Source organism: Chelonoidis abingdonii, chromosome 7 (assembly GCF_003597395.2).
Source record: "Chelonoidis abingdonii isolate Lonesome George chromosome 7, CheloAbing_2.0, whole genome shotgun sequence".
NCBI classification, from domain to species: domain Eukaryota; kingdom Metazoa; phylum Chordata; order Testudines; family Testudinidae; genus Chelonoidis; species Chelonoidis abingdonii.
Window position 1 is genome coordinate 32,489,836 of NC_133775.1, and position 14,265 is coordinate 32,504,100.

Genomic DNA, 14,265 nt, shown 5'->3' on the forward strand with positions numbered 1-14,265 from the left:
TTTTTTTTTTCCTCTCTCTCCCTGTAGGGGGATGCCCGAAGTCTTCTAGTCTCGGAAAATGTAAGCATTGGCCAAAAATTGGACTTCTCAGACACAATGGTACAACAGAAGTTGGATGAAATAAAGGACCAAATAAAACGTGAAATAAGGAAGGAACTTAAAATCAAGGAAGGAGCAGAGAACCTGAGAAAGGTCACAACAGATAAAAAAAACTTGGCTTACGTGGACAACATTTTGAAAAAATCAAACAAGAAATTGGAAGAATTGCATCATAAATTGCAGGAATTAAATGCGCACATTGTTGTAACAGATCCAGAAGATGTTACAGGTACAATACAATACTAAAAGCTAATAATTTTTTTCTCATAGCTTAGACATTTTGCACCTTTATTTACATTGATTTATTTTAAATGAAATCGTCTAATTATAGAGGATTGCTATTGTAACCTGGTTTTCAATAGCTTTTTAAAGAATTACCAACATACATTTATATTTGCCTCAAATACTAATTGGAATAGTTTTAGATTTTTTTAAGGAAGTTTTAAACTGTAGTCTTTCAGATGACTGGTGGTCCACAGAGCAATTGCTGGTTGTCAAGAGACCACTGGCTAGTCATGTGGTGCTTGCAATTACTTCTAGTTACTAAAATGCTTAAGAAGACTGCCAAAATTAGAAAAATTTCCTAATATTTCTTTTCCATGTAGTTTCCACAAGGAATGTTGTGATTGCAAATGGGTGGGCAAGTGGTACGAGAGGTATTTATGATTTACATTATGAAAAGGTTTGTGAAAGCCTTGCCGTAATAGTTTGAAACTAAAATACTAGCTCTTACATTTGTCAAAAAAAAAAGTTTGTCATACTATTCGTTGGCTAATTTGTAGTAAAAATGTCTGTTTACCATAATAATTTGAATAAATCTTAGAGATTTTACATATGTAGAAACTGTCGTTAACTGATGATATTTTAAACTACGTTATACTCTAACTTGTATTTTCCGTGGAAGTGCAGGGAGTTGGTATTAATTTTGAAAAATACCAAACTTGGCATTTCAAAATGGAATGTTTTGAAAGTAAACAAACAAGTGCCTTTTTCAGTATTGTGAAATGACTTGGATAAGGACAGTATGGTGATTTGACATTAAAATATTGCTAATATGAGTCTGTATAAATATACTCATGTCATTGAGGTGTCTGTTAGGTGACTGTCAACTCTTGAGAAGTTTGGGCAACAGAATAAAAAGAACATATCAATCTTGTTTTAAAGTAAAGGATGCAGTGAGAGTCTTGAAACATCCTGGCAAGTGATTTCAGTAACTCACGATATCTGAGACTGTGGCATAAGTGCTGAGTACCCTTGTTAGGCTTGCGTACATTTTATGTATGTCTTCATGATCTTACATATATATTTAAAACCTTGTATGTAATTCCTCTCATGAGTTAAGAGATGCTATAATCGAGTAACAGAGCATTGCAGAGGACTAAAGTGGTTAAAAGAGGTGAAGAAATAGGAGATATCTAGATTGCAGGTGGATTCTTGTTTAAAAATCTGTACAGACATAAATTTGGAGGCTTTTTAAAATAGAATGACTTCAGAAGTAGGAGAGTGGAGATACTTGTCACATCCCACTTTCTCTCTCAAATGAAACACTCTAAAAGGGATCATGTTTTTGAGATTTCCAGTGCTATTTGTCTACAGGAAGAATCATTATATGTATTACAGTAGCATCCAAGATTGGGGTCTCATTTTGCTGGATGCTGTACACAAATCAGTCCCTGCAGGTTTTACTCTGCAACTGGTATTTGAAAGGCGCACTATTGATTTTAAATTTAAACATTTTTTTAAATCATGGTTTTGATGGAGCACTTTTAAATAATATATTTTTAATTCAAATAGTCTTTAATTTTTTTTAGTTTTTCTGCTTCCCTGTTGCTATTCAATACGGGATGGAAAAGAATGTGCATACAGCTCTGCTGCAAGAGAAGTTCAACAGTGAGGTTTACTAGTGAGTGATTCAGGAAGTGCAACTGACCATCAGCAGAACAATGTAGCTTTGATCCCTTTCTGAGAACTCCAGAGTTATCCAGCAGAGGCTTCCCCATGCCTCTTGCTAACAAGTGACAGCTCCAAAACTCTTTGGGCCCTCTTTGTCTTCCATACTGGAGCTTTAAAGTGAAAGACACGGGAGATAACTCTTCTTTTTTTTTCAGCATGGGTCGAGGAAGACTGTATCCTCAGGTTGTTGCAAGAATCTTCAGAACAGCAAACTACCAACCACAAGATTAATAGGCGTCTGCTTCCACTTGCTTTTACTTGGTGTTAATCTCACTATTTACTCAGTGCTATTTCTGAATTTTCTTTTTTATCTAATTGCTGTTTTTAAGTCCATACAGAGCTTTTACAGTCTTGCTCCTAGTGATTATTTCAGTATTGTCCTATCAAAGTATGTCATCGTTTTTATATTTTGACAATTACACACATACAGTACATTCCTTGCATCTAGGGGTATGTGTGCATATTTAAGTCTCGGGGGGTGGGGGAGTGTTTCTTATTAATTCAATGTATATGTCTTCTTGTTCTTAGCTCTAGTTCATATCAGTTATTCCTATGGAAGCCTTAAATTCTTTAACAACATATTTCACAACCTTTCTGAAGACTGGAAACCTTAGGAATCTATTGTTAGTGTTTAAGTTGATAATTGAGGAAACACTTAGTTCTAATATTAAGATGTTTATTTTTCTTGTACACCATTTGTCCGTGTAATTTAAATTTATTTTCTCTCTGAGCTCCTTCTATGTTAATTCACAGGAAAAACCTCCTGCTATCAGTAAATTTCCTGTCTTTCTCAAGACTGAGAATCTGATGTGCTGATACAACCTCTTTTGATAATGGATGTGCATGGACTAGGTGGTATGCTGGGTTAATGTTAAACTCCTGACTTTGGTCATAAATTTATGTGTTAGTGAGCATCTATCCATCACAAAATCAAACTGGTAATCTCTGTGTGACAGGCTGGGATGTATGAACTAAGGGGAGGTGGCTAGATCATGAAGATCACCATCTTTTTATATTCAGAGGGCTGACTCACTGTCAATCCTGGATCAAAGGTGTTCTCTTCGGAGTTTTCAGGGAGTGCTGATTTGTCCACTTTCTCATCTGGCCTCTTTAAAAGTGCTCATTACGAACTCCAACATTCACCACCTTTGAGGGTGCTGGAAATGCCTCTCTTTCCATCAGATGGCAGTACTCTATTAGTACACTGCAGACTGCAGGGTTATATGGAGACTTATATTTAGCACAGAAGCTTGGGAGCCACTGTGAGTTTTGCAATAACCATTTGCTTGATTGTGGGGCCATCCTACCTAGCACCCGGTTGGTAGGGAACTTCCAGTAGTTGCTTAGTTATAGATTAAACTACAGATTACAACTTTTTCCTGCCCAATGTTCATGCATTCGGGGGACAGTTGTCCCTTGCCATTCAGAATATGGGGAGAAGATACCCTAAGACTTGGTGACATGGTCTCAGACTGGCCTTGTGAGAGAAGAAGACTAACAGCTGCGAAAATAGCATTTGCTCCGGTCATCATAACCTCTTTGTGGATCTTCAGTCATGTTTGTGGAAAGCAGTAAAGTCAAACTCTCCTTTACTTTATGGATTCAGGGTTCTAGACAAATAAATGTCATACTTAAGAATAAAAGAACTGGGTTTTTGCAGGTCAGAATTATGGTGTGTTGATTAAGTGATGTACGAATGAGGCACCTAAATGCAGTGAGATTCGTTAGATAGCGCTGGGGCTGGAACTCTGGAGACCCTGAGTTCTGTCTCTGTCTCTGTCACTGATTTGTTATGGTAACTTGGGAAAGTCATTTACTTCTCCTTGCATGTTTTCTTATCTATCAAATGGCTGTAAAGATAATCCTTGTAAAGCACTTCAGGATTTACAGAAGGAAGATGCTATGCAAATGTTAGTATGGGCTCTTATTATGGCACAGCATCTAACTGTAGTCAGTACTACTTTTTATTAGGGCTGTCAAGTGATTAAAAACATTAATTGTGATTAATTACAATCAATTGTACTGTTAAACAATAATGGAATACCATTTATTTAAATATTTTTGGATGTTTTCTACATTTTCAAATGTATTGATTTCAAATACAACACAGAACACAGTGTACAGTGCTCATTTTATATTTTTTTATTACAACCTAATACAAACACTGTAGTGCAATCTCTTTATTATGAAAGTTGAACTTACAAATGTAGAATTATGTACAAAAAATAACTGCATTAAAAAATAAAACAACGTAAAACTTTTAGAACCTACGAGTCCACTCACTCCTACTCAGCAGATTGCTCAGACAAATAAGTTTGGTTACAATTTTCAGGAGATAATGCTGCCCATGTCTTGTTTACAATGTCACCTGGAAGTGAGAACAGGCTTTCGCATAGCACTGTTGTAGCCAGGATCACAAGATATTTACATGCCAGATGTGCTAAAGATTCGTATGTCCCTTCATGCTTTAACCACCATTCTAGAAAACATCCATGCTGATGACAGGTTCTGCTCGATAACGATCCAAAGCAGAACGGACCGATGCGTGTTCATTTTCATCATCTGAGTCAGATGCCACCAGCAGAAGGTTGATTTTCTTCTGTGGTGGTTTGGATTCTGTAGTTTCCGTATCAGAGTTCCTTTTTTAAGATTTCTGAAAGCATTCTCCACGTCTTGTCTGTCTCAGATTTTGAAAGGCACTTCAGATTCTTAAACCTTGGGTTGAGTGCTGTATCTGCCCTTCGAAATCTCACATTGGTACCTTTTGTTTCGTTTTGTCAAGTCTGCTGTGAAAGTGTTCTTAAAACAAACAGGTGCTGGGTAATCATCCGAGAAAAACATACAAAATATTTAATAAATTTCAATTGGTATTCTATTGTTTAACAGTGCTATTAATCGTGATTAATTTTTTTAATCGCAGTTAATTTTTTTGAGTTAATTGCGTGAGTTAATGGCGATTAATCGACAGCTCTACTTTTTATCAACATCAGATGCATAGTTTATTTTTTTATGCACATGAATACATGCCATAACTGTTACAAATTAAATTGCTAATCTAATTTACAGAAATGTATATGAATTATAAAAGTTGTTTTGATAGTGCTTTGGCTACAGCGCTACATGTCTTAATGCCATAAGAAACGATTTTCAGCAGCCGCTTCAAGAGGAGGATTAGATGAGGAATTGGCATTAAACCTGAGTCATTAAGCACAGATTGCTCAAAAAGCTGTAGTATTGAATCTACCTTTAGGTTCAGCATATTTTCTCTGATGATTCAAAAGTAATAGCTTTTGCCACAGCATAAATTAGGTTTTTTCTCTGTTACGGAGTTGCTGGTGAATCTAGTTTTGTTTTAGAAGTAAGGCTTTGTATCTAGATCTCTCGTTATCTTCCAGAATGTTACATTATTCAAAATGAGAGGCAGAGTTTTAGCAAACTTAAGTCAATGTGGTGGTGGTTAACCCAGAAAAAAGTATTGGACTGTGTTGAATATGTGTAAGTTATGCTTCATTGTCATTCTTCCAGTTTTGTGCTATACTTTGGAAGTCTCCATTAGGTTAGTGTTGGAGTTTTGCATAAATGTAGCTTCCGCATAATATTCAAAAGCCACCAAAACAAGATTGTAGCTTTTTATTAATAAGCATTATACATTTTTAAACTGCTGATAACCATGTGGAACAATTTTCTTATCCATTCCATTGCCTTTGAACTTACTGTGTGCTCAAGGAAAGAGTACTGATATGATCTCCTAGCATGAGCTGTTGGTAGTAAAAACACAGCAATGTGCATCTCAGGAGCTTCTGTTGGTCATGACACTGAAGAAGCTAAAATACAATTAAATAATTTAAAATAAGATTAAAGTTAACTAGTTACCAAGGGTGCTTGCTTCTAATTGAATAGCTTAGCAGCATGCAGTGGTACCATCTGGGACGCCAAATTCAGAAAGCAGCCTAGGTTCCCAGATCTCATGCTGAGCTTGTTGAAAAGATAATGCACTTAGCATCCGAGGCAAGAATTCCCACAGAAATGCATGACAGTTTCAGAAGGAGATGAGCTCAATTATTCCACTAATGACTGCAATTTGGGTGGCAGTGTTCATCAAAGTGAGGATTTAGAAGTAAAAACCATGTTTGCTAATAAGTACTGTACAAATCAAGCTGAAGAGACTTTACCAAAAAAAAAGGTCCCAAGAATAAAAAATAAAGGTCATGGTCATATATTATGAACAGAAACATTTCAAACTGAAAATTACCATGATTCAAATTTAACCCTGTCTTTTTTAAAAATGTGAGAAATGATCGTCAGTGAGTTAAAATATTTCCTTTAACTTGTTTTGTGAATTAGTCTCTCTCACAAAAGCAACAGACTGAAACTGTTAAAAAATATTATGTAGTGCAAGCAACTGATGTACGTTACCACTCAACTCTGCCAGTACCCAGTAGTTTTAACCAAAAACCACTTGTGTTTTCTAGTCTAAGCAAAAATTATCATGCTAGTTATGGGAACCAGACAGGCATCCACTAAAATCTGTATTGAAAGCCAAACTACTTCATTAAATAAACTGTAACTTCATCTAGCCATCAGTAGGTGAAAGGCTGTTAATCCACAGTACAGTAAAACTCTCCACATCTGCTGTAAGATTACCGGCTTCATTAGTATAAGAATTAAAGGATGCAATATACAAATAAAATCCTGCATTTTCATTGTTGTGCAAGCAAATGTGGCTAAATAATTGGAGAACCTTTTATTCACACATACCTCTTCCACCTGCAAAATACTTTCTTTTGTACCAGTTCAGCAAAGTTAAGATCATGTTTAATTTTAAGCTTAAATGACCTGGATGAATTTATTATTCTTGTTTTGTGTTATGGTAGTGCCTAACTGGCCCCAATTGAGACTGGAGCCACATTGTGCTAGGTACTGTACAAATATAGAATGAGAGAGCTCCTGCCCCAAAGTACTTACAACCTAAACAGACAATACAGAGAGAAGGGACATTAAAGGTATTGCTGGTAATGCTGCCTATAGTTAAGGCTGCCCAACACTTTCAACTATAAGATCCTGTTTTCAGTTGCTTAAAACTTTAACCATTCACCTGAAATTTTCTATGCTAGATGCCTGCTTCAGGGTGTTTCCTGCCTTTTTTTTTTTTTTTTTTTATTGGAGGTGGGAGAGGGGAAGAATCTCAGCAAAAAATGGTTCTGTTGTTTTCTACTGTATTTTCAAAAATACATTGTTTTGCTCTTGTTAAATTCCAACAGCCATTTCCTTGAGAAGATCTAATGCAGTGGTCCCCAACCTTTTTCGTCTGGCGAGTGCCAGACGACAAGTCACAGAGGACCGTGGCAGTGGACGAGCATCCACCAAAATGGCCACCAACAAGCGGCAACGTCAACAGGTGTTGCTGCTGACAAGCAGCGTCATCCAGAGGCATTTCGGCAGCGACGCCTCTGGATGACGCTGCTTGTCGGTGGCATTTCGGTGGATTCTCGTCCACCGCCCAGTACGTGGGCGCACTTAGGTGCCATGGCACCCGCCGGGCGTCTGTGTGCACTGCATTGGGGACCCCTGATCTAATGCCTCCATGCTTGGGAGCAGAGACTCAGAATTTACAAGGGCATTTGCCTTGGTGTTAGGGATGTGCCTTTTGCCTTCTCCTATGAAAGCCAAATTTGAGTTGGGTAAGTCGTCAGTTTCTGAAAAATTGTAGTTCAAACATAACACAGTAAAGATCTGTTGGAGGCAGGCAGTATGCATAGGACCATGGGGTCCTAGGGGTGCTGCCGCACCCTCTGGCTTAAAGTGGTTTCCATCATATGTAGGATTTAGAATTTGGTTCAATGGCTCTCAGCACCCCCACTATACAAATTGTTCCAGCACCCCTGGCAGTATGTTCTCTGAGGATTGTCTTCACTGGGCATGTTCCATCCCCACAGAGCAACTGAATGTGCTGTATCCTGCAGAGGCTAAGCAGAAATTTTCCTGCTTTTGTTCCTCTAGATTAGTGGTTTTGAAACTGGGTCACAACCCAGAATTGGCTCGCAGAATGGAAGAGACGGGGTCGCAGTGGCTCTGGTCAGCACTGCCGACCGAGCCATTAAAAGTTCTGTCAGTGATGCTACCTGGTTAACGCAGGCTAGTCCCTACCTGTTCTGATACCATGCTGTTCCCCAGAAGCGGCCAGCAGAAGGTCTGACTCGTAAGTGGGGGGCTACGGCGTCTGCGCACTGCCCTCACCCTGAGCACCAGCTCTGCACTCCCATTGGCCAGTTCCCGGCCAACGGGAGCTGGGGGAGAGGGGGTGCCTGCAGGCAACAGCCGTGCTGAGCCGCTTTCGCACCTCCATCTAGGAGCCAGACCTGCTGCTGGCCGCTTCTGGGGTGCAGCACGGTCTGTAGTGCCAGGAGAGGCAGAAAGCCTGCCTCTGAACCTCTGCTGTGCTGCTGACTGGGAGCCCCTGAGGTAAGCCCATGCCCTAATCCCCTGCCCCAGCCCTGAGCCCCTTCCTGCACCCCACACCCTGAACCTTATTCCTGGCCCCACCTCACAGCCCTCAGCCCTGCACCCCAACTCTGTCCTAGCCCTGAGCCCCTCATCTCCAGCTCTGTTGAGTCACAGGAATCAACAATTTTCTTCAGCTGGGTCTCCAGAAAAAAAGTTTGAATACCACTGCTCTAGGGGGCCAATGTGATATCAGGCGGGGGCTCTCAGTGACCCTCCAATAGGACTTGGGCAGCGAGGAGGACGCAACTTGACTTAAATGCAAAGGAGAATAGGAGCTAGGTAGGGTAGGAGAATATGAGTTGGGAAAGAGGAAAGTGAATGGGAAAATAGGAGCACCAGCGCAGAAGTCTATAACCATTAGAGAACTCTCCCCTCCAAAACCTGGTAATGAATGTAAGATTCTGGAGTCTCAACATTCTTTGCAATCTAGTATACAGCTGTGAAAATCACTAGCAAAATGGACAAATAACCTTAAATCTGATATTTCTTAACGTTTGAGTGTTTTACCCTGCAACCATAATGTGCTTTTTAATGTAGGGGAAGGGTTCCATAATTTCCTAAGAGTGTGAGTATGTGTGTGTGTGTGTGTGTGTGTGTGTGTGTTAAAAAGCAACTGTAAAAACAAACTTAATCATGTGCAACTATAATGACTCTACATGGGTCATTAGAAAGGTTGGGGACTCTATCACTTGAGCTAATTGAGTAACTGGTAATTATTCTATGTAAAGAATATGCAAGTAGAGTAGATGATGTGATGGTTTGCACAGGTTATTATAATTATGACATTGGTTTTGTTTACATTTTTGAGTAGGAAAATTGGTAGGTGAGGATTAGCTGAATGGAATGACCAAAAAAAAAAAAAAAAAAAAAGGGAGGGGGAACATGGAAGAGATGGAAGCATGTGGGATAGGTTTATCTTAAACCTGTTCCTGTCATCTTAAACTAAGCTGAAATAAGACTATTTAAACAGAAATAATTTCCAAGCAGCCTCTGGAACTGGTTTAACAAAGACAATTTAAAGAAACTTAAATTATACCAATGCAATTCTACATTGAGGCCGGGGCTAAGACCCAGAAGACAGGATGTCCCGGGAAACCTAAAAGGAATATCTTTGGTGGTTTTAAAAATGTTGTTACAACATTATTTTTATTAACCTGAACTTTTGGGCAGTAAGGATGAAGTGAGACTTTAGGAAGTACCTGAATGAGGAAAGTGTGGTGCAGAAGACAATTGAGAAAATTGCTGCACCAAAAGCAGTTGTTATGGGAAATCTGAGAGCAGCCTTGACAGAGATTGAAGTCTGTAAGAGAAAAATTATACAGTAGACTTGAAAGCAAATGCATTAAATCTCCAAAACTACTGTATATGCTACTTATCAGACAGTTCTGCGGAAGTAATGTGAAATAGCAGATGCTAAAAAGTAAATGGCATTTGGAACTGGGAAGTTGCTAATGTAGTGCCTCTTCCTTTTTCTGTACGTGTATATAAATAAATAAATAAATATAAAAATGAGAAGTTCTCAGGAAGTTGATCAGTGAGTCTCATTTTAGTTCCAAGGAAAGTAATTGAAAATCTACATAAGAATAGAATATCACAACACTCTAAGTATAACCTTCTAGGGACAAACCAGGATAGCTTCTCTAATGTAGTGCCTCTCTATTTTATTTCTTTTAAGCAGAAAATAATTTAGATGATGTGGTAGAAGTAATTTACTTGGCTTTTCAGAAAGCTTTGGTTAGGGGCCCTATTAGCTACAAAATCTTACTGGGGATTAAAACTGGTTAAGCAATAGGAAATAATCAAGTGAACACTGATTCTTAGACTGGAGAGAGATTAATAGTTTGTGCTCCAGGAGATGGAATTTGGACACATGACTAACATATTTCTTATCTAGAAGAGGAAGTAGATGGCAAGTCATGGAACTTGTTGATGACAGTATAACTTGGTTGGTAAAAGCTGCAGCAAATTCTGTTTTAAAAAAAAGAATAGGGATCGAAAATAACATTCCTAAGCAAGAACATATTATTCTCATTTCCCAAGTTATAATTTTTCAGTAATCTGGCTGCTTAGTTAATTATCCAGATACCTGTGATTCCATTAGTTCCCCTGAATCAGCAATCAGCACGGTATATACATACTGTAAGGAAGAGTTCATGTTATCAGTTCTTTCATCTTGCTGTAAAGTGCATCTGGCATGTCCCCAATGATTGAAATAATGTTAGAGATAATGTATTTAATGTGTCTGTTTGGAGACCTTTACCAATCACTATTGAATATGGTCATTCAGGAATCTTTCTTCTTTTTCTAGTTTAAGTTGGGTTGGAGGATTTGGGAAGGCGTAATGGTAAACTTTACTTTTCACTTAAACTTTAGACATCTTAGAAAAGACACATTCTCCATGGGGACAAATAAACAAAGCTGGGTACCTTTCACCACCCCAGTCAGTGATTCATGTGTACTAGCCCATGTGCAGGAATCACTGGGCTTTCACTGCATTTTTCACACTAAAGCATGTTTGCAATATTGTCTCAAAATATCTCTGCACAATTTTAATATTTAAATAAAAAGCTTTGTTAAACATATTTGAAATATATTAGAAAAGCTTAATTGGCTTGTTATGAAAATTACATCTTGTATTTAATTCACAGAGTGTCCCAGAACACCAGATACTCCAAACAGTGACCCTCGTTTTTCTACTAACAACAGATTGATGGTCTTAAAAAAGCAATTGGATATAGAACTGAAGGTAAAGCAGGGAGCAGAGAATATGATACAAATGTATTCAAATGGCTCTTCAAAGGTAAGGCTTTGGAATACTTATAGAATACTGAAATAACCAAAAATATAAAAGTCATGTAGTTTGAACATATGAACAGTGTGCTATTTTTTATTTCAATAAACTACATAGTAATGTAGAACTTAGAGACAATTAATATTATACTCTTCACCTCCAGAAGCATGGTTTCATCCCACCGAAGGTGCTTAAGAGTAGTTTAGTTTTCATCAGTTCTGTCCCCATGGGTTTCAACCTACATAATAAATTGAGTTTATGAAATCTGGAACCTATTAATCTTTGATTATGCATGATTCACTTTGAAAAGCAGGGCATGCTGTGTAGTGCTCTGCATGGTGTGACGTATTGTGATGCTTATTCTCGGTATTATGGCTTTTCTGAAGGGAAATCATGCGTCACCAATCTATTAGAATACTTTGAGGGAGTCAAGTGTGTGAAGTATCGGACAAGGGTAATCCAGTGGATACAGTGTACTTGGGCTTTCAGAAAGCCTTTGACAAGGTCCCTCATCAAGGTTGATAAGCAGAGTATGCAGTCATGGGATAAGAGAAGATAAGATCTTTCATGGATCAGTATCTGATTAAAAGATAGAAAACAAAGGGTAGGAGTAGATGGTCAGCTTTTGCAATGGAGAGAGGTAAATAGCAGGGTTCCCTAAGACTCTATACTGGGACCTGTTCTGTTTAACATATTTATGAATGATATGGCAAAGGGGGTGAAGGATGAGATGGCAAAATTTTGCAGATGGTGCAAAATTATTCAAGATAGTTAAATCCAAAACTGACTGTGAAGTGTTACAAAGGAATCTCACAAAACTGCGTAACTGGGCAACAAAATGGTCCATGAAATTGAGTGTTAATAAATTAAAATAATGCACATTGGAAAACCATAATCCCAACTATACATATAAAATGATGGGGCTCTAAATTAGCTGTTACCACTCAAGAAAGAGATCTTAGATAGAGACTGTGGATAGTTCTCTGAAAAAATCTACTCAGTGTGCAGCAGCAGTCAAAAAAACTACCTATGTTGGGACCTATTCAGAATGGGATAGATAATGAAACAGAAAATATCAAAATGACGCTGTATAATTCCCACCCACACCTTGAATACTGCATGCAGTTCTGGTTGCCCTATCTCAAAACAGGATATATTAGAATTGGAAAAAGTACAGAGAAGAGCAACAAAAATGATTAATGGTATGGAACAGCTTCCACATGAGGAAAGAGAAAAAGACTGAGATTCTTCAGCCTAGAGGGATTTGATAGATATCTATAAAATCATCAACCATATGAAGAAAGTGAATAGGAAAATATTATTTACCCCTTCACATAACACACAAACCAGGAGTCACCCAATGAAATTAATAGGCAGCAAGTTTAAAACAAGCAAAAGGAAGTACCTCACATAATGCACAGTCTGCCTGTGGAACTCATTGCTAGGGGATTCTGTGAAGGCCAGAAGTATAATTGGGTTCAAAAAAGAATTTGATAAGTTAATGGAGGATTGGTCTATCTGGCTATTAGCGAAGATGGTCAGGGATGTAACCCTATGCTTTGGTGGGTCTCTAAACCTCTGACTGCAGGAAGCTAGGCCTGGACACTCAGGGATGGATCATTTGAAATTGCCTTGTTCTTTCCCTCTGAAGCATCTGGCACTAGCTTCTGTCAGAAGATTGGATACTGAGCTAGATGGACCATTGGTCTGAGTCAGTATGTCTGCTCTTATGTACATAAGAGTGGTGCATCTTTTTAATCCATTGGGCTAAAGAATGATTTGACCAAGATTTTTGAGCTGTAATGTTCATCCCAGTCAAGCAGAATGTGTCTTTGCAAAATATGCTTATGAAAGGCATACATCTGTTTTATTCAACAGTAACAGATTCTTATACAAAGACAAACTTTCAGTCTTTTCCTCCCATTTTATAAGGAAGCTATCAGGATTTTATGAATCTACTATTAATCTTTCTAAATATAAAGTGTATTAGTTCTTTTTGAGGGGTGATCGCTCTAATTTCTCTAATGTGGAGGAACACTTGGAAGACAGCTAAAGAGAGAACTTATTTAAATGTAAGGGTTTTTTTGTAGATTTCTTGATATTCTATATAGTAATAGTCTTACAATCTAACTTTCAGACATTAACAAATTTTACAATAGAGCTAAATAAATTGTAGATCTGAATTTCTATATATAATACACACATACAGTAGAATCAAAAGATGTTCAAGGAAAAATGTATGGAGGAAAACTAAATGGGTTCTCTTTAATTTTGTGGCTCACATTATTATTATTTTTATGATGTACATAGTTCTAGATGAGTCATCTAACCAAGGCTTTTTTAAACCAAACACAGAAATATTTATTTATTCGTATTTCTTTGGCTGCCGCAGCCTTGCACTTTCCAAATCTTACCCCCCTTTCCCCATTTCTCACCCACCCTCTATTCCCCACAAGGCCACACCACCTCACCTTACATGTGCCTCTTCTCCAGGGTCTAGGCTCCTAATTAGTGGAGCCACACCTGTGCTGCTCCACTAATTCGGCAGGTTGCCCTTCATTCCCTTGTGTGCAGCAATTTTAGAGGGAACTATTTACAGACCACCACAGTTTGAGAACCTCTGTATTACTGGGTTGAATCCAGTATGAGTTTCTTATGACATCTCCAGTTAGAACTGCCCAATACTTGGGGTCCTTATCCAAAACACCTGCCTGTCATGCACCTGTTGCTTACTAGATTGAACAGGAAGTAGTGATAAGGCAGCTGGAAGAAGTGTCAAAAGTGTACCTTTTGACCAGAGTCCATGTAAACTTAGATTGTTGGCCATCTACCTGCTCATGTACCCTGTCTTCCAGGTCATTTATATCCTTATGAGGTCATGTGACCAATCTCCCTAGCTCAGCTTTAGCTACTCTTAA

General features: G+C 38.2%; 1 protein-coding gene across 1 annotated transcript in view; it reads left to right on the forward strand.

The window, feature by feature from the left end:
* PKN2 (protein kinase N2) overlaps positions 1-14,265 on the forward strand; it is a 127,565-nt gene that overhangs the window by 76,162 nt on the left and 37,138 nt on the right. Inside the window, 2 exon segments of the mRNA XM_032791123.2 lie at positions 28-328; positions 11,205-11,356. Of these exon segments, the coding sequence (XP_032647014.1) occupies positions 28-328; positions 11,205-11,356 (453 nt within the window).